At 44.9% G+C, this 26,825-nt stretch overlaps 2 protein-coding genes and 1 pseudogene across 4 annotated transcripts in view; 2 read left to right on the top strand and 1 right to left on the bottom strand.

Annotated features, from left to right (window-relative positions):
• The first annotated feature begins 244 nt into the window (after positions 1-244).
• On the top strand, positions 245-12,374 carry INAFM2 (InaF motif containing 2). 2 transcript variants are annotated; one of them, XM_084845215.1, is made up of 2 exons: positions 245-1,384; positions 2,184-6,810. In XM_084845215.1, exon 1 carries the CDS (start codon positions 649-651, stop codon positions 1,003-1,005), a length of 357 nt encoding a protein of 118 aa, XP_084701341.1. In that variant the 5' UTR covers positions 245-648; the 3' UTR covers positions 1,006-1,384; positions 2,184-6,810. The 2 variants fall into 2 exon arrangements, with proteins under 2 accessions (XP_084701341.1, XP_084701348.1); XM_084845222.1 differs by lacking the exon at positions 2,184-6,810 and adding an exon at positions 12,359-12,374 and having other exon boundaries at positions 278-1,384.
• On the top strand, positions 1,374-26,251 carry LOC146357327 (fructose-2,6-bisphosphatase TIGAR-like; annotated as a pseudogene).
• Positions 22,695-26,825, bottom strand: part of CCDC9B (coiled-coil domain containing 9B) — a 102,182-nt gene continuing 98,051 nt past the window's right edge. For both annotated transcript variants that reach the window (XM_084845234.1, XM_084845240.1), the window contains one exon: positions 22,695-23,401. The gene's annotated coding sequence lies outside the window, so the exon portion shown is untranslated. The remainder of the gene's footprint in view (positions 23,402-26,825) is intronic.

Below are 26,825 nucleotides of genomic sequence, written 5' to 3' on the forward strand. Positions count from 1 at the left end.
TCTGCGCCCGGAGTTGGAGGGCAGAGCAAGGGGGCAAAGTGGGCGTGCGCGAGCATGGTGCCTGGACCCCCCCCCCCCGCGCGAGTGCTGGTTGGCACGCTGCCAATGCAGGGGCCGGTGGTCCTGCTCTCCATCGCCTTTTTAAGACGCGGCGGCGGCGGCGGCGGCGGCTTCTCCTCTCCCCCAATCCCCCTCCTCCATCAGACCTCCCTGCGTTGCCGCTTTAATGCCCGCCTGCCCCGCCGGGGCCCATCCCCTCCTCCCTGCCGCGCGTTTAGCGCCACGGAGACGCCGCTTCTGCTGCCCCTGCGAGAGCGGCGCGCACAGAGAGCGGCATCTGCGGCGGGAGCGAGCGAGCGAGCGACGCTGCCTGCCAGGCCAGAGCCGCCGGGCGCCTTCTCAGCCCTGCCTGCCGGGCTGCTGCTGCAGGGTTGCCGCCGCCGGGTCGCTTGATCACACGCCGCCTTCCTTCCCGCGAGGCCCGCCCGTGGCAGCAGCAGCTCCGCCGCCGCCTTCTCTTCTGCAGCCGCCGCCGCCTGGGGCATGTCGTGATGTGATCGGCGGCGCGTCCCTCGGGGGCCCATCCCCAGCGGGAGCCTCAGCACGACGGAGAGGGCGGTGGAGCAGCGGGCCAAGGGCCGCGCCCCCATGAAGGAGAAGGAGGCGGGGGCGGCCGGGGAGCGGGGCAAGCCGGCCACTTACACCGGGGACAAGAAGGCGCGCATGGCGGCCAAGACCAACAAGAAGTGGGTGCGCCTGGCCACCGTGCTGGCCTACGTCCTCTCCGTCTCGCTGGCCGCCATCGTGCTGGCCGTCTACTACAGCCTGATCTGGCAGCCGGTGCGGGGCGGCGTGCAGCCGCACACCCAGCCGCAGCCGCCCGGATCGGCCACGGGCCCCGGCCCCACCGCGCCCGCGCCGGGCCACGGAGAAGCCACGCCGACGCTGGAAGGCGAAGCCGCCCCCACCGCCCCGAAAATGCCCGCCGCTGCCTCGGCGCCGTAGGGACTCGACTCGGCCCAGGAGGCCGTAGGCACGCCGGGCCCGCCGCGCTTCGCCGGCTGCGTCGGAGCCACCCATCGCGGAGTACAAGGGAGGCCGCCCCGACCGAGAGACCCGCTGCTCCTGGGGCCAAGCAAGGACCCTGGACGCCCTTGGCCTCGCCCGCTCTCTCGCCGTCGCCTTGCCCCGGACGGAGGCCCTCGCCGCGGCCACGGACTCTGACTCGCAGGGGGAGTACAGACGCTGTTCTCCTCGTCTTGCCCCCGGCTTCCCCACTCTGGGACTCGGGCAGGGAAAACGTCGTGGTTTTAGTTTTTACAGATGCGCTTTATTAATCGGTAACTAGTGTGTGTGGGGGGGAGCCACGTGGAATGGAGCTCAGGTATGTCAGCCCATCTGAAATGTACCCCGATGCATTTCCTTTGTATCGTTGTGTATAAATTCTTTGTATACAGATGCACTTAGTTAACGCATAGAGAGGAGCTATATAATCTATATTCTGTACACAAACACACACACACACACAGCAGATGCTGAATGATGTTTAAAGGGCTATTGGGGAAAGCTTGCTTTGACAGTCACAGCCAACCTGAGGAAAAACGGGGACTACTTCCGAAAGCCCCAGGTAGTGGTGCTGGTTTGACTGTCTGAACTTTACTATTGCTTCCTTAGCACATATTTTGTTAAATATTTAAGCAGGAAGACCGTTTCATCTTTTGCTGTAAACATGTCAGAAAGGAATTTATTCCTGGGGTTTTACTGTTCTCATGTACACTCCAGCTTTAGGGCTATGCTTCAGTGGAGATTTAACCTTTGCAATATCAGTCACTGACCTTTGCTAACTACACCAGATTTGAGTCTCATTCAACCACATTCCTGCTCTTTCAGCCTTCCCCCCAAATCTTAAGAGTCAAGCACGTTGATCTCAGCACTTAGGGGTTGCCTCCCTAATGCCATTCCCAATTTGAAGTGATTTCACCCATCCAGCTGCAAATGGTTAGCTCCTTCTTCCCAGCAGTGTATAAGAAAGAGTGTATGGACGCAGCTTTCTTCTGGTCATATTTTTGTCTGGGAATCCCATCCCTCTGCCCCTTTCATTCTCTGTGGATGCTTTGAACTGTTGCTGCAGCTTCCAGAAATACAGGCATTGGATTCTTAATGTCATACTCTCCTTATTGCAGGTGCAGACGGAACAGTGGTATGAGCAGCCCTAGCAGCAGTTCCAGCCTTAGATCAGTGGTCAAGCAGCTAGTGCAGACACCCGCGCATATGTGGCTGTAGTTTCCTCAGCACCTGAATCTAGCCTTTTCTCTTGAACCTATGTCAGAAGCCTATTCCTTTATCTTGCCAAGTGGGAGTTTAAAATATGTTGGTGTCTGGCTGTCAACATTAATGATTGTGCTGAAGAATCTAATGAGAGCAGAACATGGTTTAGAAGGCTGAAACCCACTGCATAGCTGATTTGAAGACTTATTTATATTTCCTGTGAGGCTCATGGTGATGTGGTTCTCTAAATCAGTTTAAGAGGAATATGACCATTTTCATCATGGTGAGGTGATCGACCCTTATAAAGGTTGCTTTGCACACTGCAAGTTTCAACAGGCAAAGCAGTCTTGGTGTCAGGAAAAGCATCCACTACACAAAGACACTTGTGGAACCGTAAACCTTAATGCGTCAGGTGCAATGGATACATCCGTTTATGCCACAATATATTTGTTAGTCTCTACGGTGCCACAAGACTCTTTGTTGTTTTGCTGGAACCGACTAATATGGCTGCCCCTTTGGAGCATGAACACTGTCATGTATCACACATGTGCTTTGCCTGCTGTGAGTGCTCTGAGTTGGGTGGCTGCTTCGTACCTCAGCTACTTGATTTGTGAACTTGCAGCAGAAAGGAGATTGATTTCTCCATAGGAAATTGTAACCTATAAAGTAGCTCTAAGCCCACTATGCAGCCGCAGTAGATGAGCGTTTAGAAACATGCTGCGCAGCCCTATCCATGTCTCCTCAGAAGCAAGTGCCATTGACTTCAGCGGACCGGATTCCAGTTAAGTGTGTATAGGATTGCAGCCTTAATGGCTGTGAGCACTGACGGCAGCATGCCGCCCCATAAAACCACTGAAATAGTTTAATAGAGGCTCAGTGGTCAGTTCACTGCCCCCCTCCCCTGCTTTGAATTGAGCAAGCTTGCTAGCTGCTCCCTTCTGCTCAACTGTATCCAGCGGCTGAAGTAGCAAACTCAAAAAAATGCTGATGTTTTGCAGCTGAAGGATATGATAGTGACCTCTGATGGGTGCGTTGTGTGGGAGGGCCTCAGACCTTCAAGGGAGAATACAAGATACACTCCCTGTTTTATTAATTCAAGTAAATAGCAAAATATTTGCCCTTAGAGGGATTTCTGGTATATTTTTTGATATGCTGTATAGTTAAAACGGCTGGTCAGACATTTTGAATATGTAAAGACAAATATGCGATATTCTGAATGGCCGAACTCTTGGAAAGAATGAAATAAAACGTTGACAAAATTGCTTTAATGTTGGGCTGTCAAGCCGCTAGCCCTCTGTATGGTTGTCACTGAACGTCAGACTTGAATAGGTTTAAATTTAAAGTTGTAAACCTACTCCAATGTTGTCTATCTCTAATTCAGCCATGTAAGCTATGTCTGTATTCAGAAGTTCTGTATATTTTTTAAAAAAAATATTTTTAAGGTGAAAAAAATACATTGAGAAATTTCTGCCTAAAATTCATATGCCTCTAGACTGGTTTTTGTTTTAAAATCTCATTCAAAGACTGTTACCTTTGCCCATTTGCAGAGGCAGGAAATGGGAACAGCTTGTCACCTTTACCCGTGGTGAGCAAACTGCTCACTCTTTTGATTCTTGATCCTGGAACCAGTTCTTTGCTTTGTAGATTAGTCCAGACATGAGGGCAAATATTTCTGTTGCTTCAGAGGGCTGCATGTGGAAGGGGTTGTGGGTAGAAGCACTTTGTTCAAAGAGCAGAAAACATGAGTTGTGTGGGCTCAGGGGCTCCAGTCCCAGGGACTCATACTTCAGTCCAACTGAGTCAAATTAGTGGTAGCTGGGACTAAAGCATGACTGATCTTCTGTGGATTGGAGCCACAATGTTTAGTGCTCATTTTCCACTTTTTGTTTTTTTGCATGCCTTTGAACTTTGAGGGCATATTTTGAGAGAATCCCGAAGATGTAACTGCTTCATGTGTTATATAAAAATTCCTATGCAGAAGGGCACTTACCTCCAGGAAAGTTTGCACTCTGCCTGTAGTTTTAGTGCAGCCTTTCCCAAACTGGTGCCTGCCAGTTGCTTTGGACTACAACTCCCAGCATTCCTAGCCATGGGCCATGCTGGCTAGGGTGGATGGGATTTGAAGTCCAAAATACTTGGAGGGCGGCAGGTTGGGGAACACTGATTTAGAGCGATGCCTGTTTCTGTCATGGGAGATTGCTGTTTCCCAATGTGTGCAGAGGAAGAAACGTGTGATCACCACACGCAACTGTTTTCATGTATGTTGCATGTTATTTCCTATGCGGAAGGTGACGTGTGAAACGGTCCTTATTATGGCCATTGCTTGTGTTGCAGACACAAGGCTCTTGAATAGGTTGGTCCTCTGAAGTTGGCAGAAAAATTTATTGGGAAATGCTGCCTGCACAATGGGTTGATCTGGGATCTCTTGCCCTCAAAGGGGAATGAGTGGGAGAAAAAGGAAGCAGACTCATCTGCCATCAGGCCGTTCAGTTCAGTTGGAAGCTAGGCATACGGGATGTTTGAGTTCCCAAGGTCCTGTGTTACTTGCGAAGCCATTCTACTGAGTTACAACTTGTTTTGTGCTCTTAAAATATATTTTAAAAGTCTAGAGAGGAATCTGCTGAAGCTGAGGCTACACTGGGTTTGGCAGTGCATGTCTGTGTGTGGGGGGGCGGGGGGCGGTGAGCAGGAGCTTACGAGCATTTAGTATGTTTTCCTTTTACAAACAACTAGTGGCTTTCTAATGACTACTGGGTAAAACAGATGGAAGGTGAAGAGAAGCAAATTGAACTAAATCAACTTGGTTTATCCTGACTTTGAATTGAATTAAATCAGTACTCTTTTATCATGACTTTGTGGAGGAGATAGCCTAGAATCCCTGTATTTGGAGCTGTCCTTTTATGTTCTGACTAAGGGACTTCCCAGAAACTGCCTGCTGTACAGGAACAGTTTAACCTGAGAGTCTTATTGACCCATTATGAACAGGTCAGCAATTACACTATTTGAACAGGAGCTGAAAACAGTTTCCATTTCTGACATTCCAGAGACCAATACATTCCACACGCATGACAGACCTGCTTTCATGTAGAAAATGTCTTATGTTCCCATCATTCCACACTGCTTGATGGTGGAGTTATGGCTGATGTAAAGCTGATATATTTATTCATAAGACAGTTCAGGTGGATGTGCATCATTATATCATTATGCAAGTGGAGCTGGAGATCAATGTGACCACCATCTCTTTTCCCAGAGTTCTTTATTTCACTGGGATCCAGGAAATACTGGCAACACCCCGTTGGGCTCATGTGCCTGCCCCCCCCTCCATTTTGTTTCTGAGCTGCTGATGCTGGCAGGTGAAGTGGTCTGTGTTCCATCTCTGTGAAGCTCTTCTACAGGTTTGTCTGTATTATCTGGTTGTAACTAGGTATGAAGAAGAAATTAATTCACTTACCTGATTTTGTAGTTCCAAACCACTATGTACACTGAAACTCGGCTTTCTTTTACAATTTGCACTTCTCTGAATTTTGTAATAGGGCTCTCCAATTAAAAATGTGTCCATTAGGGGAAATAATGTTAAAGTGCATTACATTAGGAAAATTGGTTGTAAAAATGTGTCTGTTAGGCAAAATGCGTCCAAAAATCCATGTTTTATGAGACATATGCACAAAAATGATTATTAATTTGCATGCAAACTTTTTTTTCCCCAAAACAAAATTGCAACTAGTAGAATGAACTGAATTTAACGCTTGAAAAATTCTCAAAAGTTTGAGACAAACCAAACTTAACACTGGAAAAATGAGAAAAACCAAAATTGACAGTTCTCCATTCCCAATTGGAACCCAGGTCAGCTTACCAACCTGGCAGAATATTGTTCTCAAAACCAAGAGCATCGCAAGCATCCTGGGGGACAGGGAGGCAGGTACCGTTTTGGTTTATGCTTATCCTAGGAAGTCAGTTGTGCGCAGCTTTTGTGGCAATCCTGTGGATCAGCATGGCACCGATGGAGGATAATCCTCCAGAGATGGTTGAATGGGCAAGGATCATACCCTCCACAACGTTATCGCCATGTGGGTATGATTTTTAGGATTGTTATTAATGAAGACACTTTGATCGTTCCTGTTCATGAGCTTGGCTGCTTTTCCACAAGTAATATAGCTAAAGAACATCTGTTGGGGTTGAGATATGTCGTGGGAGATATCCAAGCTATTTGCTGTGAATTTCATGGCTGTTTCAGATGATTAAAGCCTTTGTTGACACTTTGTAAACATTCCTATCTGCTGTCTGGACCGTCTTTTCTTGCCTGAAATAATCAGTTGGTGCTTAGGGTGCAGTGGCCCCTCCTCAAAGAGTGCAGTCATGCAGAAATGAGGATTTTAATACTTTTTTTTTAGAACTTTGTGTTCACTGTTGTTATGAACCAAGCTGTTTCAGTTAGCCTGGGGCATGTTAAAACAATTAATATAACTGAAATAGCTTGCCTGCTTATTAATTGCTTTGACACATCCAGGATTGTCTAACTGCATAGGAGATGAGCTGACTGCATAAACTTTAACAGCTGCATGGACGATTTAATAGCTCCTGAATCTACGTGTGTCTTGTCGGGGTCAGAGGATGGATGGCACATGTGACTCATCCCTTGTAGGCCTTGCCACAATGATCCGAGCGCATGCTAGCCCCTGTGCGATACTTGTGTGAGCTCTTTTTCAATGATAGTGGTGCCACATCCCTTCTCGCTGGAGTAGATAAGGAATTGCAGTGGGTTGGTAGCTGTGCTCCTTTTCCAAACCTTTTATCTTGCACTGCTGTAGTAGCTGAAGTAGTCATGTTATAAAGAAGAGGAGCAGAGTTAAAGCAGACATCTTGGGCTGACTCAATTTTTTGTTACCTGCAGCAAAAAGCTGCTGCTGCTGCTGCTGTTTTTAACATTGACATAACCACCTTATCTGCTAAACAGCCATCAAGGTGGTGGTTCAACAATAAAACTTGCAACAATAAAAACAAGAACATTTAAAACGTTAACAAACTACACATTTTAGAAGGCTAAATTGCAAAGATGTGTCTTTACACCCTTTCTAAAGGCCAAGAGAGTGGGGGCCAGTCTTAGGTCTTGAGGGAGGGTGTGCATTCCATAGTTTGGGGGTAATGCAGGAGAAGGCCCTTTAATGCATGGCAGACAAACAGGCCTCTGTGGTCATGGTGCCCTCAAAATGGCCTCTCCTGCAGGTCTTAATACTTGGACAGGTTCATAGTGAAAGAGGTGGTCTCTTACATAGCCAGGTTGCAAGCCATTTAGGGCTTTAAAGGTTAACACCAATACCTTGAATTGAGCCCAGAAAGCAACCAGTGCAGGGCTTTCTGGACAGGTGTAATATGGTCCCAATACCGTGCAGCCATTGGCAGCCTCGCTGCTGCATTTTGCACCAACTGAAGCTTCCAGACACTCTCCAGGAGTAGCCCCACGTAGAGCACATTGCAGTAGTCTAAACGTGATATAACCAAGGCATGGATAACTGTTGCCAAGTCAGACCAGTTCAGGAAGGGTCGCAGCTGGCACACCAAGCGTAATTGTGCAAGATGAAGTGCTCCTGTTCAGGGTTCCAGCCAGTGGTGCCCTTTTTCAGGATACTCCGATTCCATTCCCCTTTCCCAGTTTTCCATTCCACCCCCTCCCCAACAGTCAACCATGGCCTCTGCTTGTGCTCAGTTGTCACTGGGGATTCTCTGACACTTTAGTTCTTTTTTCTAAACTGTTATCTGTACTTCTGCAAACCTTGGGGTCCCCCATGCCTCCTGATTCGTTCCTCTTGTGTGTGGACGGTGCTGTTTTGCCTACAGGAAGATCCATACCTGGAGAATGCAGTGTAGGCTGGTGGCTCTGATGTCAGCGGGGTGGTAAATCCGCTCCAGGTTTCAGGAGATTGCTCCTTTACACTTCTGACTGGTTCTGACTGAAACCTGGACTGGATTCACCACCCCGCTGACATCGGAGCCACCAGCCTCCACTCCACTGTGAATGACTTCGCCCCCATCTACACACGGGGATTTACGTTCTACTGCACCTCACAGATGATCATGGCAGATGGCGTTACCCCGACTCCGCATCAATTGCAGCCTTTTCTGCCTGAAAAGCCGCTTTTTTGTAAAGATGTTTTGTGCTGGATTTTCCACTTGCAGCAGCTTCGGTGTGGTTTGGGGGTCTGTGTGACCTCAGTTGGCTTCAGCGTGGGCTGGGGAGAGCAGCGCTGATGGGCGGAAGGGAAAGTTGCATCGTGAAAGGGTGGACACAAGGAGAGGAGTTGGCTAAACATGTTTACTCGGAAGTAACTCATTGTCTTCAATTGCACTTCACTGAGTACAGAGCAGAGAGAGGGGTCGGGAGAATTCCTTCGCCTGTTGGTTTAAATCTTTGCACATCCAGAGGTGCACAGAAGTTTAATGAGTTTTAAAAGTGATTGCCCCCAAGTGACACGTCCTCCTGTCGAGAGAGGGTGGACACCAGGAGACAAGTGAGCTAAACATGGCTACTCGAAAGTAACTCATTGCCTTCAGTTGCACTTCACTGAGCACCAGAGGAGAGAGAGGGGCTGGGAGGAAGCCTCTGCCCATTTGCTGCACCTCACTGCGCCCATGCCGTTGATGAAGTTTCGTTCTGTTCGCGGGACTCCACCCACCCAACCCCGAACTAATGTGGTTTCAGGTGCTGCTTGCCCAGTGAAAGCTGTTTTTTGTCGATGCAATGAATATGGAGTTGAGCACGCTCCGGGAGAGAGCGGAGGACAGGAAGGCCTGGCGTGCTGTGGTCCATGGGGTCACAAAGAGTCGGACACAACTTAACGACTGAACAACAACAACAATACTTTACTGGCTCCGTGTGCTGCGGAAGGAGCTAATTCGATCTCTTGAAAATCCGCTTTCAAATGGAACCGCATTAGAAAGCAACTCCGTGTAGATGGGGCCTTCCTTATTAGTATATAGGATACTAATATCTGGTGACTTGATTTTTGCTTGATCCTCTTTCACATAAGATAAGAAGGGTTGGGGGCCTCACTGTTTTTTTGGTTTTTGTTTTAAAACATACTCGGATTGCCTATGGTCAGGCAGCATCTAATGTTGTAAACATAGTGCTGAATTTAGATATTCTAGGCAAAGCTACTGGAAAGATTTGGCTGCATATACTTAGCGGAATCTTTGGCGTGCTCCAGCAGGTGTTTTAATTTCAGTGTGTCCTCCCCTGCAACTATTTAGGGATACTTTCAATCCTAATTTTTATAAAAATAACTTCTGTTCAGACCCTGACAGAGTGCCTGACATTATGGAGTAACAGAATGGCAGTACTAACATTCCTTTAAGAATGGCGGTAGGCACTAGTGGGTCTCACATTTTATACTCAGGTACCCAAACAGAAAATATGTTCTCCATTTGTGTGAAGGGTAACAGAAGTGGTGGCTTGATCCTTTTCTGCTTGCTGCTTCTGATTTTCTTTTTTAGACATGTACCTGATTTGACACACACACACCGTATTTGACTGGGCATTTTTCTGCTCAATTATGTGTACCCAAGTACAGAAGGTAAAGAGAGAATCAGCCTTGAATACTGAGTGCCTTTGAGACTAGGATGGAGTAGGTGCCTATGTGAATTGCTGGCAAGTATCTACTTTTGAGGGCTACATGACAAATAGGGTACAATGATGGCTTACACAAGCTTTTTGCTGGGTAGTTTGCTTTAAATAGCTTCTCTCCATGTTTTATTTAAGCTTCACATTATGTCATTTAAATGCTGAAGTGTGCTTTTAATTAAAAGGCTTTATAGCTTCCTTCAGGCTTGCAAACCAATTACTGTCAGTTTGTCCAGGGACGAATTGGTGTGGAAAATAATTTAATATGTCAGTTGCAATGAAATACTTGCAAAGAAATGCCAGTTTTAAAATATAACAGTATTTAGTAGTCATAAGGTATAAGAGATTGTAAGGAGCTGTCTTTTATACTGAAGCAATAAAGTACCTAATTCTACTGGAGCACTTCATATGCAGATGAACTGAATATTAGGCCTTCCAATAGCCAAGACCATCAAAAGCAGTCTTCTTTAATACCCTCCAACTGTATTCGTGTCATTGATAAAACATCTGTCTTTGAACCAGTTGCTGATGTGTACTGAACTTATACCAGATACCATATCAGATCTTCATTTTAGCCAGGGCTTACCTGGTAATTATTCTTTGTTAATGCTGGGACTCAGTAAATGAAGGAATGACATAGTGCTGTGATGATGCACAAAGTATTTTTCAGCATGGGGTTACCATAAACAATCCTGATGCATCGTGGATTAAGGGGCAGGGTTTGCCGACCAGAGGATGTGGTTTTGAGTTCAGCTCAAGTCTAATCCAAACTGAATTTCTCATGTTAAAGATTAAATGCAACCTAGTACTGGAGTTTCTCTGATAAGGATGCCTATTTATTTTGTTACACTTGCATCCCACTCTTCCTTCAAGGATTTCACAGAGGGTTACTTGGAGCATCTATTTGGACCCATCGAGACACTGACCAGGACAAAACCTGCTTAGCTTTAACAATATAACAACATCATCTTCTGCCGGTCCTTCCTCTGGTACAAGACTTCCTGGAGAACTTGAGCTCAGGACTTTATTCTTGTGCACTGGATTTTGAAATTCTGGAATGTTTGGCATTTTGTGGAAAGATATGGTTGGATAACTAAAGTATACCTTTTGTAGCAGGGCAGGGGGCGGGGAGAATTCTAAATTGAAGATCAACTTTCTGAATTGTAGCAGGGGGTGGGGGTACACTTTGAAATTACATTCTCCAATCCAATGCATTTTTAGCAGTATTGATAACAATGGCTTTCTCATTCCCATACTTTGAACCCCTTGAGCTCCCATCATTGCATGTTATGCTGACACCATCTGAATGCCTGCCTGTCACACAGTTGAATGTGTAGAGCGTCTGTCAAGGGGAAAAAGGTAGCAGTTGTAAGGGTGTGGGAGTGGGATAGGAAGAGGTGTGTGGCCACAACTATAGAATGTGCGTTTGGCTTGCTTAATGATCCACCCATCTGCTCTTTTGGCATCATTATGTGGCACACCTGCTCTCTGGTAATGGCACACTGTGGTCTGGATTATGCAGATGTAGTGATGTTGGAGAAATCCGCAACAGAATCAAATGTTTGGATTTCTGTGAATCCAGCTTGCAGATTCCTCAGCAGACCATCTTTTCCCGAGTCACACAAATTCTGTGGACTTGCAGACTGTGTTTTGTTTTGTTTTTACTTTTCAGAATTTAGTCATAGAAAAATACATACAATTAAAAAACAGTGGCCGAAAATATGCATTTCCCCCATAGGCTAAAGCATGAAAATGCAAATTTGGGGGGGATTTACACATTTGGGGGGGATTTGCACATTTTTGCAAGTGTGAATTTGCACAAGTTCAGGAAATCAGGAAAAATCCAATTCCATCAATGAGCAGACAATGGAATGAAAGGCACTTGACAATCCATAAAAGCAGACAGAACAGATTTTCAAAATGCATACATCCCTATGTAGACTTATCTGTGGGAGGCTGCTCTGTGGATGACCCCTGACTTGTACTACGTGGCCTTGTCTTCCCTTCCAGCTCCAATTGAGCTAAATTGGAAGATTTCAGAATTGTTTGCCTTCAGGGAACACTTTCCACATTGATTTGCCCATGTGCAGGGAGGAGAGGTCTAACCTTTTCTCCCCAGCAAAAATGCCCCGCCACATGGCAATTCATGCTGGGAGAAAAGCTCCCCTCCCTGCCTGCTGTGGGCCCAATGAAAATAGCTTTCCCCTCCCCTTTCATGGTTTGTTTGTTTGATTGTTTATTTGAAGTATTTTTATCCTGCTCCTCAGCCAAAGAAGGCTTCCGGAGCAGCTTACAATCAATCGGCAAAGAAGACAGCCTGCAGGCTTACAGTCTAAAAGGACATGGCACACAAGGAAAAAGGGATTGGAAGGGAAGAGGAACATGTTTAACCATCCAGTTCAAATAACATCTAGTTTGGCCCTGAGTGCGTGTTGTGGTACACATGTTATAATATCCTGCAATTCTGTACTGCAGGGCAAGATCAATACAGAAGGCAAGCTGTCCTTCAAGAAACTTGTCTGCCATTACTGATCTCACTGAGGAATTCCTGACAAGCTTCTGAGGAACCACAGGATCCCGCAGAGCCTAGGCTGAAAAGCACTGAACTGAACCATGCTTTTAATCAATTGCCACTTATACAAGCTCACCCAGTTTTTACTTGAGTAATGTGGGCAGAACTGTTACCTGTCTGGAATTTGCAAATCCACCCACTTTCAGTCTGAACTCGGTGGAGTGCTTTAAAACTTTTCAGCACCTTGTTGGATATCTTTTTTCTTTTCTTTTACTTGCCTGACTGTTGCCAGATTGTTTCCCTAAAAATCCATTCTTATACGGACAGGGCTTTGTTGCTCCCCTGCCTAAAATATTTCTTTCTTCCACAAGGTCAGAATTAACCTGCTCCGTTTCTTTGTGGGGGCTCATGATAAATCTCACCAACTCTGAACAGCCCCAACCAGTAACATGTTCTCTGCCTGTTGTTTCTCCATCCAGCACGGTCCCTGCTGCTTTCCCCTCTTTGCAGGAACCTTCAAGGAGCAAGGAGCAAGAACCTGTGGGCTGCCAGCCAATATTGTGAGAGGAAGCAGCTACCTCTCCAAGAGCATGACTTTGCATGGGCGCCGATTTCCATTATTCCACTTTGTGTTCCTATTAACTCCAACCAAAAATGAGGGGCTGTTGCACAGAAGATGTGCAGCCTTCTGAGTGGGATTATCAGTTTAATAAATGTGCAGCTGCTAGTTTCCTGTTGGGGACATCTTGCCCTAAAGCAGGGCTTCTTTTTCAGGGCCAGGCACGTGCGTTGCAGGGTGTATGGGCATGAGAAACTTGTTCCATGGCCAGGTCAGTGCAAAAACTATGTCAGGGGTAGGCAGCTTTGGGTGTTCAGGGGGCCCTTGATTATGCTAGAAAACAGGCACACGAGGAGAGTCATCCCCCTGCGTCCATTTCTCAGCAGAATTGGGTTCTTGCCAGCCTGCCAAACAACTGTTTGGCAGGAGCCTGATTTTGTGGCCACACAGGGCACGCCAGGAAGGCTCTCCTCCTTGAGCACCCTGTGCAGTGGGGTGGCAGCACGTGCAGGGGCCATTGGAATAGCAGGACACCCTTGTAGGGGCAGGGCCACATGTAGCCCACCCCTGAACTATGCACAGGACCCATGGCATGGCAGTCGGAAGCCCCGTGACTCCCAGCTGACTCTCTTGAGTTGAACAGCCAACCCCATTCATCCGGGTGGACAGCTGAGGTTGTTAGCAGTCAGCTGTAGGCAGATGGAGCACTCTTATCTGGGAGCAAGTCCCATTTAAACAGAAGTCTACTCAGTTCTGAGTAAACGTGCATAGAATTTGACTGGAAACGTTTCTTTATACATAAGCAGTGTGTGTATTGTTTTGCAAAAATTCCTCCTTTGGACTTGCCATTCCAAGCCAACCATCACCATCTGTGTAAGGGAACGCTGCCACCTCAGTGACGCTGGAACTAGTAGTAGTACCATGCTGTTAGTGACATCAGGTTTTACCAGATGGTTTCTGCTCTTTGTTGTGTCCAATTGCCATGTTTGTGCTATCATTACCATCCTGGTCTGGTATACAACAAGATCAACCAAACAAGAAAAACAAAACCCTCTCCTAAATTCCTTCTATTGCTGAGATGAGAGGAGACTGCCAATTTTTAAATACTTTGACATTACCACAAAAGGGTTGTCAGTTTGATTTAGAATTCCACATGCAGGATCAGTCTCTTCACCTGGGGCCAATCTACATGGGAGGTTTTCTCCAATGCTGCTGTGACTTAAAAGTTGTTAGGGACACATGACATTGTGGCCACTCTGCAGCCACCCTGGAGTTTACCCGTGGGGAAGCTGCATTTTTGCAGCGTACTTTTACTCTGTTGTTTTTCTTTCATTCGGCTCCCCTGTGGTTCAGCTGCCATGTGCCCATCACTTCACGCTAAATTCAGAATGATCAAGGCATTCCTAGGGGGTTGTCTTTCACCTGGCTGTGCCCTCCATAACCTAGGTAACTAACATAACTCACCTGCCTTTCCAGCACATCAAAGGTGCTCTTTTGAGCCTTCAGAATCGCCCGGCACTCCCATTTTGCCAGTGGGAGTAATTACCCTCCGTGACTATGCACTTTTCTGATGTTTGTGTTACCTTGCTTCTCTGATGCTGTGTTAAACTGCTTCCCTGATGTTGTGAAAAGTTGCTTCTCTTATGCGTAAGAGCTTTATCGGAGTGGCGATCTGGCAAGGTCTCAAGATGGAGGCCTGTCATTGCAAGCAGGGAGAAAGTGCCCAGAGAAGGAGAAAGGGGAGGGTTGGAAGCTATAACTCTGTGACAATTTGCTGGAATGGGGCAAAATGGGGGGGAGGTGCTCTCAGGGGAAGCCTTCACATGGTGCACTGGGGAATTGGGGATTTGGGCTTCTTCAGGGAAATCTGCGGACATTGGGAAAAATGGAGTGGGAGCAATAACTCCACAACAGTTTGCTGGAATGGAGCGAAATGGGGTGGTGGGCTGCTCTCATAGGGAGCCTTCAGATGCAGTACTGGCTAATTGAGTGGTTTCTAGGAAACTGAATTGGTTACTCTCCATAATAATGTAGTAGCAGGGTGGAGCCTGGACATGGTCCAGGAAACAAACCTCTCTCATTGGTTGAGCAGCACCTGCCTGGTTGATGACATTCAGTTCAACTCCCCCGACCCTGGCCTTTCAAATGCTGCTGTGGTCCTTTCAAACGCTATGTGACTCATGAAAACTTGGATTTTAAAGGTATGGTACACTCAGCTTTTCTTGCTTCGTGTGTCCCTGACTGACCAAAGCTGATTCCATGAAAATCCGGATAATACTTCAATGCACTTCTCATTCCGTTGTCGTGAATATCTGCCCCTGGTTCTTGAGAGATATTATCCCCATAGTTTTTGCCATTCTGGTCACCAGCACACTGTGTTAACTGATGTCATCTGATCTGAGGGTGGTTATTATATTTTGGGGCCATCACTTACTGCCTCATCAGAGGAATGAAGTGATATTGCCTCTTATCTGTCTCACAATAATAGCCTCATAATAATAATAGCCTCATCAGGTTCTGGTTCCACTTCTATTGTGCAGGCTAATGGGGTTTTTTATTGGATTTTGGGAACTTTAATATTTTTATTTTTAATGCTTTTATATTGGCACTTGTGAGCACTGATTGCCCTGAGAAACTCTCTCAAAGACTGGAACTACACAGTAGCTGAAATTCAAGGTTGTTCCTGAAAACGGCAGTCCTATGTCTCATTCCCCCTCTCTCCTGCCTGTTAATGAGGCCCTGCTAGGCCCAAGCAACCACCGAATTCAGCAAACCCAAGAGCTTGACTCTGTGTCGTTTGTTACTGGACTGATTATGCTTTACCCACCTGGGTGTATTTCAAACCCAGATTAACACTGTGCAAGGTGTAGTACAACTTACATTATGGCATGATGTGTATTTCACTAGGCCTGTCCCCCACCAGTGGCAGTCAATGATGTGAAGCAGTAACATAGAAATACATGTTTTGACATCAATACATGAGGCAAATTGTATTGAACACAGAGGAAAGGGGGGCAAATGAGACACATGACCACTGACTTTGGCAGAAACTGCATATTACAGTTAGAGCCTCTCTACATGAGGCATTTATTGTACACTTGTGATTCTTCACTCACGGTGGTTTGTGGGTGCTTTACATGATGTCGTCATCCCCCAGGGCCTCCCCTGTTCTTCCCCCAGGGCAGAATGCAACCCCAGTGTAGTTGCACATTTCTGCTTTACCACAGTGCCCCCTAGTAGTTATGTAATGGAACATATAGAAAGGCAGAGAATGAAAAACCCTAGGGGGAAAAAATGTGTAAAGGATCCAAACTTAATCCCACAAAGGATCTGGAAGCAGAAGCCTCAGTAAAATGGCGGGATAAATGCCTAATGCAGAAAAGCTCGTAATGTGTCTATCGTCATCATTATTCCAGCCTTTCTCCAAGGAACACAAGGTGGCTTGCAAGGTTCTCCCAACCCCTCGCATGCACCCCCAATTTTATCCTCAATACAGCACTATGAGATAGGTTAGGCTGAATAAGAATGACTGGTAGGGTGGCTACGTGTCCTACTTTACAGAGGACAGTCCTCTCCATTTGAAGAGTTCTCAGGCGATGGCCCTGTTTGTGAAGATGTCCTCCATTTGAAGGGCTGTCCAGTCCCAGTCCACCTTAAAGATAAAGAACCATCAGAAGGGAGAGTGGCAGGGGCCTTGAAAGTGCCCATCCACAGCACCTGGACAGCAGACAGACCAGGCACACGGGTCCTAGTCATCGTTTTTCACACTATGGCGAGATGTACTGTGTTTCTATTTAAATGATAGTAATTATTTCTAAATTTGCATATAGGCATATACTTTAGCATATGCAAATATTATGCAAATTTGTGCCCTCTTTCATTGGCGACTGGCCACAGGTCACCTATTAAACTTCATGGCTGAGTGAGGATTTAAAGCTGACCCTCCCTGGTCTTAGGCCAGCATTCTAGCCAGTATGCCACACTGTCTCTCAGGGTAGTTCCAGCCCTGAATCAGCAGCTCTCACCATGAATCCATTTTAACATTCCATGAAGTTTAGGGACTAGCCAAGCAGTAACCCTATGGACTGAGAGGTATTTTCAAAAGTATGGTCCTTACAAACTACATGGCAAGAGCTGACAGGATACACCCAAGGTTTTTTCTTTGGATACCTTTTTCTACACTAATTTGTACTAGTGAACTACACTAACTTGGACTAGTTTCTCCAGTTGTGTAACGAAGGGCAGAACTGTTTTATGCATCAAGTGCAGTTGCCATGTATACACCAGTATTTGCAGCACTAGAGAGTGAAAAGTATGAAGGCAAGATGTACATCTCCAAACAGTTGGGTACACACAGACACATGCCAGGGAGCTGTTGCACAATAGCATAATTATAGTATCAGAGCATTTGAAAGATATGTATGAAAAGTGAACCAGTCTACTGTTATAAGTCACTCTAAGGACCTTAATTGGAATCCAGGTAGATGGCAGTCGCTCTTGGTCAGGACTATGGAAAGATGGTAAGGAAATGCTGGAAGTCTTTTCCTGATGCAGAATCTATGTTGGCTACTGATGGGAAAGAACATGTTTTGTTCTTCTGTCTGAGGCCAAATTGCAGAGGGTGGTTTGAATATATGTGTTCCTTCATTATGAGATGTGAAGGTTTGAGGCCTACATAAGCAAAGGGGAAAAGGTCAGGCTTAGAGGCCTGGGTTTTTTTTATTGGGAGGGGGTATCCCTGAGAGGAGTACTTTCATTTCCCCGGTCAAGTTTCAATTTAATTTCCCCAGTTAAGATTAATTTCTTCAGGTTTGAAGCAGTACTTTCAATTCTGAAGGAGGAGGATATATAAAGAAAGCAAGAGAGGCAGTAAGAGGAGAGTCAGAGAGACCAGAGCCTGAAGAGGGAGCAGGAAGAAGCAGCTTGGAGAAGTCTAAGTACAGCTGGGTAAAGGAACTTGCATTTTGCAATTTTTATTTTTTCTTAATGCCTTTTGTATCACTCAGCTCTATTGTGTAAATACCTTTAGTTGTGATTGCCTTGCTTTAATTTATCAGTAAACTGTTGTGGTTAATACCAAGTGTGTAAAGTGCCCATCACCTCACATCTACAGCATAAACCCAATGTTATTGGAAAGGGGAAGGTAAGAGAAGGAAGGTGGGACTCTTAAGGAGGCAAGAGATCTTTAAGGAGTTGCTCAGGGGGTCCAGGTAAAAAGAGGAGCACTGACACGAGGATAACATGAATTGGCTCTGGGACTCCTGAGGAGGGAGCCACTCATTTTGTTTTGAAGAACTGAACAGAAGAGATTCTGGATGATGTTCTATGCAGCCACAACTGTTTCTGGTAATGCTGAGAATACAAAGGATGTAGCTCTGTAAATGTCAAGAAGTTAATCTTGCTACTGAAGACTGTTGTTTACCTGTGTTTTTATCTGAATCTAACAATGTGGCAATCTTCTGTTAAACCTTTTCCCCACCCATTTTTTCTTTTTTTTTAAAAAGCCACAACATGTTATCTGTTCCTCAAACAACATTTATTTAATAAAAATAATCCCAATATTTCTCAGCCATCTCGCTCACCTCTCAACCATCTCAAAAAAAATGTGGAAAGCAAGAAATAACCACTATCATGATTTCTCAAAGATGCCATCAAACCAAGTTAATGATTGCAGATCCAACAGACCTAAACTAATTTAATAGTCATTTAATAGTCATTTCCTTTCCCCAGGGGACTGTAGTTTATGCATGATGGAGTGGAGGCAGAGAGAAGGATTTTGGCATCCTTACCAAAACTACAATTCCCATGATCATTTGGGGAAAGCTATAGCAGTTAAACTGATGTAAAACTGATATAATTTTGTGGGATAGAAAGGAAGGAAGTCCATACAAGGGTCATTAGTTTACTAGACACCATCTTACAGTGCTTCATGTGCCTTTCGCCATCCTCTCTTGCCCAAGGATCTTATTTTTAGATTCTACGTTATTTCGGTATCCAGGGACAAAAGATTGAATAACACTTCCTCTTCCTTCACTAGGTTTAAGCTAACATGGAATAATATACTAGCAATGGGTACAATCTCAAAGCATTTAAGTGTGTTACATCCCATTGAAAAGCAAGGGGTGTAAATGTGGATTGTGCTTGTTTTTCTTTCAGTTGTACCACGAGATCACAAATTCATAATCTAGTAATTAGTTTTATGTACTCACTAACCAATCTAAGCTGAATATTATGTGAGATAGAAACTGAGCTTTCAAGTCAGGAATATCTAAATCTGGACATCTCTGATCAACAATCATTCAATCTGTTTGTTTATTTCCAAAGGAAGCTAATGCTGGCTCTCACCAATTTAAAGTATCATTTCCAGTAAAGCACATGCTAATTGCATGGGTCTGTTTTCATGGTAACATGCTTCTATGGGGGCAGCAAACCCTTCCTGAACATATAGTGGAGAATGAATTGTCCAGAAAGGAGGCCATCTGGGTGCTTTGCATTTGAACTAATGGCAAAACCAAAACACATTTCTGTGCATTTACTAATTTAATAAAGCCAAATATGGTGTTTCGTTTCACTCTTGCCAAAAATAAAGTACATTTACTATTTTGGCTAGTATAACGTACTAGGAAGCCACGTAGACCTCACTGCATGCATACTCAACACGTGTTCCTTTGCTTCAGCAGAGAATATCAGATGCTTCAGGTTGCAGCATGGCTACAAGTCATAATGCCTATATTACCTCCAGTCTCAGTGGCAGTATGCCTTTCAGTGCCAGTTGCTGCGGAACGCAAAAGGGGGGTATTATTGTATACATGTCCTGCTTGTGCGTTTCCCATTGGCATCTGGATGGCCACTGTGGTAATAGATCACTGGACCAGTTAGGCCATTAGCCCCATCCAGCACAGTCCTTCCTAAGTTCTTAGATATGGAAGTCCAAACGTTTTTTTTTTTAAAAAAGAAACCAACAACCGACACCTAAAAATGCTTCTTTTGCACTCTCTCTAAGGGTGCACTTTCTCTAACTACTAACTTCTCTAAGGGCGCAGTCCTATCCAGATAGGTGTCCGCCTCCGAACTCGGAGGTGACTGCCTATCCAAAGCAGGGCAGGAGAAACACGGAGGGGATCATTCCCTCCGCGCTTCTCCTGCCTTGCATTTTTGGCTAGACAGCCGATTGTGGCTGTCTAGCTATGGGAGGACGGAGCGGGGAAGGAGGCTGCTGTATGACACATAGGATGTGTCATGCAGGCATTTCTGCCCTCCCCACTCCAGAACGCCCCCAGCCACGCCCCTTTTTGGCCGCTCCGCACTCCTCTTGCGAGTGCGGAGGACAGGGCTGTTCCATGCTACCTCCAACGCAGCACGCAAGTGGGAGGAGGTCAGTTCCCGGAAAAGAACATATCCTATGGCCGTCTAGCTGCTGTCTAGCGGCCATAGGACTGCTCCCCCAGTAATTATAAACAAATATAGCTAAGCTGGAGATCAGGGTCATCCAGCTCCCTTGTATTAAAGGTATGTCTTTTCTTAATGCCAGGAAAAGTAGTTCTAATGTGACAGAATGCTAGCAGTGAAACCTCCATCCTTGGCAAAAGGTAGGGAAAGATTGTGTTTATAATGTATATGCCCTGTGATGAAAGCTGGAATTTCAGCTATGAGCAACCTGGAAGTCTATGTGTAATTCTCCACACATGCACATTCCCTTTGTAAGTAATCTGTATGAAGAAAGAGACTAAATATTACACTTTCTCTCATATCAGTGCATATATAATACGTTCCAGGCAGTTCCTTGGGCCACAATGTGGCTTTTTCTACAGAATGTATTAGAAGCAACCAGCATTTTTCTATAAGACTTCTGCCTTCTATAAAATATTTACTCTATCAATTTACTTTAAGCAGATAATAATTATATCTCTGTAATATTAGATTGTCACAAATGTAATTCTGGTGGGGAATATTAATTGACTGCTTGCTACCATAGCTCTCTTGCATTCCACAACTGTAATATGACTTGACTCTTGCTTTACTTTCTGATTTCTGCTACATTTACTACAAGACCATTCTTCCCTTGTTAGGTTTTTGTAAGATAAACATCAACGTTGTAAAGTGCTGGGGGAAAGTGTTCTGTTGGTAAAACCTCTGACTGCTATTGGCTGATCTGAGTCTTTGAACCTGCAGGCAACATATAGCCATCATAACTTGTAGCCACTGATAGCCTTATCCTCCAAGAATTTGTCTAATCCCCTTTTAAAGTCATCTAAGTTTGTGGTCATCACTGCATCTTGTGGTAGCAAATTCCATAGTTTAACCAAGTGCTGTGCGAAGACGTACTTTTATTTGTACTCAGTCTCCCACCCATCAGTTTCATGGGATGACCCTGGGTTCTAGTATTATGAGAGAAGGAGAAACATTTCTCTCTATCCACTTTCTCCACACCATGCAAAGTTTTATACGTCTCTATCATGTTTCCCTTACTCACCTTTTTCTAGACTAAAAAGCCCCAAATGTTGTAGCCTTTCCTCATAGGGGAGTTGCTCTGATAATTCTGGCCGCCCTTTTTGGCAACTTTTTCACCTCTACAATATCTCTTCTGAGATGTGGCAATCAGAACTGTATACACTGTACCAACTATGGCCACATCATAGAACTGTATAATGGCATTACAATACCGGCACTTTTATTTTCCATCCCTTTCCAAATGACCTTTAGCATAGAATCCACCTTTTTCACAGCTACTGCCTACTTGGTCAACATTTTTATTGAGGTGCTGACTACAACTCCTAGATCTCTTTCCAGGTTAGTCATCGCTACCTCAGACCCCATCAGTGTATTTGTGAAGTTAGGATTTTTTTGCCCCAGTGCACATCACTTTACATTGAACTGCATTTGGATCCCTTTGGAGTTCTTCGCAATTCATTTGGGTTTTCACTGTCCTGAATAATTTAGTGTCATCTGCAAACTTGGCCAAGTATGCACAAGTTAGGTCAGGTTCCACTGCTTTCAAAGGAAGAGTGGTCCTGAGCATATCCATAACATTCATGTTGAAACCAGTGAACCTTAACAATGCTTATCTTTGGTTTGATTGTGCCTATTGCATTTTTAGAGAGCTAATCCACAATGCAGAACATTTGTCACTGGTACTTGGGAGTTACTTCTGTTGGCCATTTCTGACATATAGTTGGGCTGTTTCACACTACCTGCCCATGCTCAATTGTTAGTGATCTTTACAATATCCTTGAAGCGAGAGGATAATGCTCGCCAAAACTTTGTTCTACATTATGGAAGTGACAGACAGGGGAACACTGCACACCAGTAATTGGAATGATACATGACTTGCATTGTCACATCATGTTGCTATATGAAACCCTATATGTCCCATCTGTTTCATTTGTTTGCAATCCAAAAAATCACTTTGGGTACTTTCACAGGAGATGCCAAAATCAAGTTCTGGATTTCACATGTCTCTGCTCCAACATCACAGTCACCCACGACATAACCATTTACAAAGAGGCATTTTTTCATGTCTGATTTCCCCATCCACCATGTTTTCTCATATGAGCAAGACTACACCTTAAGGGCCAAACCCTGTATATTTTGCTCTCACAAACGATGCTAATTTGCCTGTTCCCTTTACATGCGCATGGACATCAATTTGCTCTAATGAAATACCTGGGGAGGTAGGTACTTTCATTCATGTATTAAACCAGAAATTTAATTATAGTCACAAATTCAAAACCAGGAAGGTTGAGAGAAGAAATATTATAGAGAAATTTTAATGAATCGTAGCTCTTAACCGGCTCTGCAACTGGTCCCTTCTCACCATTCTGTCACACTTGTACAAAGTCACAATATAACTTCCCTGCTTCCTAGACTTACTATAACCTCAGCCATCTTTATTACTGAGCAGACAGTTGCTTCTTCATAATAGTCAAATAGGCCAACAATCCATAAAAATCAAGCGCAAAACAGGCTCTGTAAGGTTTGCCCTTTCATTTTGGAAGTGACAGTCTATCAATTGACCATTATACAGATGAAAAAGAAGGGGAAATACCTTCAAAGCAAACCCATGTTTTAAATAAAATTAGTTATTAAATAAAATAAAGTGCATACATTAGATAACTCATGGCTTGTCACATGCCAACAATGGGGGGGGGGGGAGAACCAAAGTTAAGTGTCAAATTAATGTATCAGAATTTATTTTCCTTTCCCCTTGGGGGGCTGCTTGTCTGTTGGTTTTCCTGTCCTTTGGCACAGGGATGTACTCTTGGGGAGTGATGCCAAAACTGAATAGACAATTTCAGTAGGACACAGCTGGCTCCTAAACAGGTGAATGTCTCCTGCCTTGGCTGGTGTTAAGTGGGAGCTGGAGGGTGAAGGCCAGGTCCTGGATAGTGTCAGAGGGGGAGGTTGTGCTCATCATCTTTTGTACCCAGCCTTGTTTTATTAACACGTCCTGGAAAACAAACAAAAACCAACATCAAAATGATAATCCCATGAGGGACTACTGAGCAGTAAATTAGAGCAGCAGCTGGGTTCTAATTGTGAGTTCCTTGCCAAGCCAGGATTCCATCCAACATCATTTAGCCCAGATGCTTCTCATCTAGAAGTTCAGATTTGTGATGAACATGTTGTAAATGTCCCCAAACAGAAGACAGAGGCTGAAACCCATTCCCCTGGTCAATTACTTCACAAATGTTGACAGAAAGATTTCACTCATCAAGGACCTGGATTTTATTCTTGCTGTGATCAACGTAGCAATGGAGTGCCTCTGGGAGCTAGTGTTTTAGTGAACAGAATGGTGCCGTCAGGTCTGGGAGCGTCTCTCTCCACTCAGTGAGAGACCTTGATTAAGTTACTCTTTTCATTGTGTGGTCCCTGTGCAGTTCCGCTTACAGGCTTTGTGCCTGTGCAGAGCAGACTCTGGGAACATTTTAGAGCTTTCACTAGAGAGCTGGTGCTCATGCCAAAGAATGAATGAGTATCTTCCCACATAGTTCTCTTCTGACTGTCATGACAGCACAGGGACTGTTCTCCATGGACTTCCTCCACAGCGAGCTCTAGTTAGCATGTAGTATTAAGCTTAGTTGGGCATTGCCTGATTTTGTGTGTGTTGATCATGAGGTTTCTCTTCAGTGTTTCCTGTGAGCCTATGATGCATATCTTTTCAAAAAATGCCATAGCTAACAGAAAAAACGTTGCTATCACAGATAACGATTAAGCTAGGAGAAAAGCTTAACATAGGCTCATAGCCTTCCATGACATTGTGACCTCCAGCTGTTTTGTGCTACAACTCCCATCAGGCCCAGCCAGCATGCCCAATGGGCAAGGATTATGGCATTTGTGTAGTCCAAAACATCTGGGCTGAAGAAAGCTGCTATACAATATGGCAAACTTGGCAGAGTGTCTGCCATTTGTACTCCATGATCATCCTGTGCAAATGTGGAATTTAGCGTTGGACACAGAATTCAGTATTTTCTGTGAGTCTCATCTTTTGAGATATATTTACAAAGCATATTTCTGATAGGGCTGTTCCAAATTCACAAGGACCATTTCTCAGCTGTTATACCCACTGCAAAATCAGATGTTTTGTTTCGGCTATATTTTTAGGGTGAGGCAGGTGAGGTCAGCCGTGGTTGTGTTTGGTTTAACCATTGTTTGGCATGGGGAAACAAGATACAACCAAGAGAAGATAAGTAAAGGACAAGTTGTTGATGAGCCCCTTTCAGAGACTGGTTTCAGACAAGCTAATGCTGATGACATATATCTCAGCAATGTAAGATTTATGCATGTCTTCATGAGCAAAGTGTTTCAGGCAAAGAAGACCAATCCTTACAAAGAGTCAGTTCTGCAAAGATGTTGTTGTAAAATATGATGCAAGATTTTGAGAATGGAAATATGGAGCGGCAGAAGGGAGGCCTCTAAGTGACCTCAAGACTGTGGCAGAAGAGTGTCCCTCTTTTACATAGGGATGTCAGAGAATTCCACCACGGATCTCAGGGAGGCCAAATGCCAGCGCATTCGGCCCCCCGAAATTGGTGGCGGAACGGTCTGCCCCCCCACCCCCACCCCAGGACAAGACTTACCTGGGGCGGATCTTCCTGGCGGCGGCTGCAGCGGCGGTTCAGCAGCTGCGGCGGCCAGTCTTCTGACTGGCTGCCGCCGCCGCCATTTCCAGTTAAAACAAAAACAAAAAAAGTGATAGGCTATGTAAAGATTTACGTAGCCTATCACGGCTAGATTTTAAAAAAACACCGTGATAGGCTACGTAAATCTTTACGTAGCCTATCACGGCTGACTTAAAAAAAACAAAACAAAAGTGCGTACGCAAATGGCGGCGGCCATGGCCACCGCCATTTGCGTTCCTTATTTTGGCACGTCTTAGTCTACGTAAACATTTATGTAGACTAAGACGGTGAAAATAAGGGGAGCGCAAATAGCGTAGACGCTACACTATTTGCGTTCCCCTTATTTTCTCCGTCTTAGTCTACGTAAATGTTTACGTAGACTGAGACGTGCCAAAATAAAGAACGCAAATGGCGGTGGCCATGGCTGCCACCATTTGCATACGCGTGTTTTTTTAAAAATCAGCCGTGATAGGCTACGTAAACATTTACGTAGCCTATCATGGCTGACTGCAGGGATGCAAACGGCGGTGGCTACGGCCGCCGCCATTTGCATCCCTACTAGCCAGCAGCCGGATGTCCGGCTGCTGGCGGAGCCGGCCGGCGGCTCCGCAGAATCCCTGCAGAGCGGAGCCGGCCGGCCAGGATTCCGGGGGGAGGGACGGAACGCCTCCCCCCCAGCATCAGCATAATCCGCGGAAAGGTAAGTCACTTTCGTACATCCCTACTTTTACATCTCCTGGAGGAGAAATGCTAGATGAAATAAAAGCACGTGGGAAGGAATTTTTTTTTAATATCTTTGCTACCTTGTTGCTGAAGCATGTCTGCAAAAGCAAGCTAATCCGAGGACAGAAGGAAATAGCACAGAAATGGCAGAAGTACTTAATGAGTACCACCTCATTAAGAAACCCCTGGAATGGACAGGAATTTCATTCTGATTCTGAAGGACCTGCTGAAGTCCTGAATGCTAACAAACTGGTTGTCTGTCATGGGACATACACGCAAACTTGGATTGGCTATTTCATTTCAGACCTAGAGTGCACTTTACCAGCCACTTTTACAAAAGACTAAACTGTCTTCTCTTAGTCCCAATACTGGAATTAGTCAATTCATTATTAACTGGAGATGAGAGAAAACCTAGAATCCACTGTATCTGCTTTAACAAAGATGAATTTAGGTGACGTAACAGATGAAAACATGTAGCTCTGAAACATTAAAGGTGAGAAATGTATTTATACAGTGTGTAAAGACACATTTTCTTTTAAATTATTCTAGTGTTGGGAAGCTATTTTGCTCAGGAGAAAAAAGAGAATTAAATTCATATTCTGTTTGGAGAGTTGGCTTTTAGGAATTGATTATTAGTAGATGCCATACAGTATTACAGAAAAAATAATCAGCTGTTTATTCATCTGCATAACTGAAATTACCCTGGCTTTTAAGTCTATACTGCAGTAACCAAAGTATTCTATCTGCGTATGGGTGAGTTTATATATGGTCCCCCTGTGTATTATTTCTGCACTTTAGGACTTTACCAAAGGGTTATTTGCTGGAAGTGGCCCTTCTGCAAGGCAAGATTTCATATTGCAGCGACAATGACCTGTTCTACATGAGACATTTATTTTGCGCTTGTGATTCTTTACTCACAGTTGCTCACGGGCTCTTTAGATGACATCGCGATCCTCCAGCTTTGCATCTGTTTTTTAAGAGCCCTTTCCCGGTTTTTCTATCACAGGGAAAATTGTCAGGGTGGACACT

This window comes from Heloderma suspectum, chromosome 1, assembly GCF_057233095.1.
Source record: "Heloderma suspectum isolate Gila_16-S chromosome 1, 16-S_ref, whole genome shotgun sequence".
In the NCBI taxonomy this organism is placed as follows: Eukaryota; Metazoa; Chordata; class Lepidosauria; order Squamata; family Helodermatidae; genus Heloderma; species Heloderma suspectum.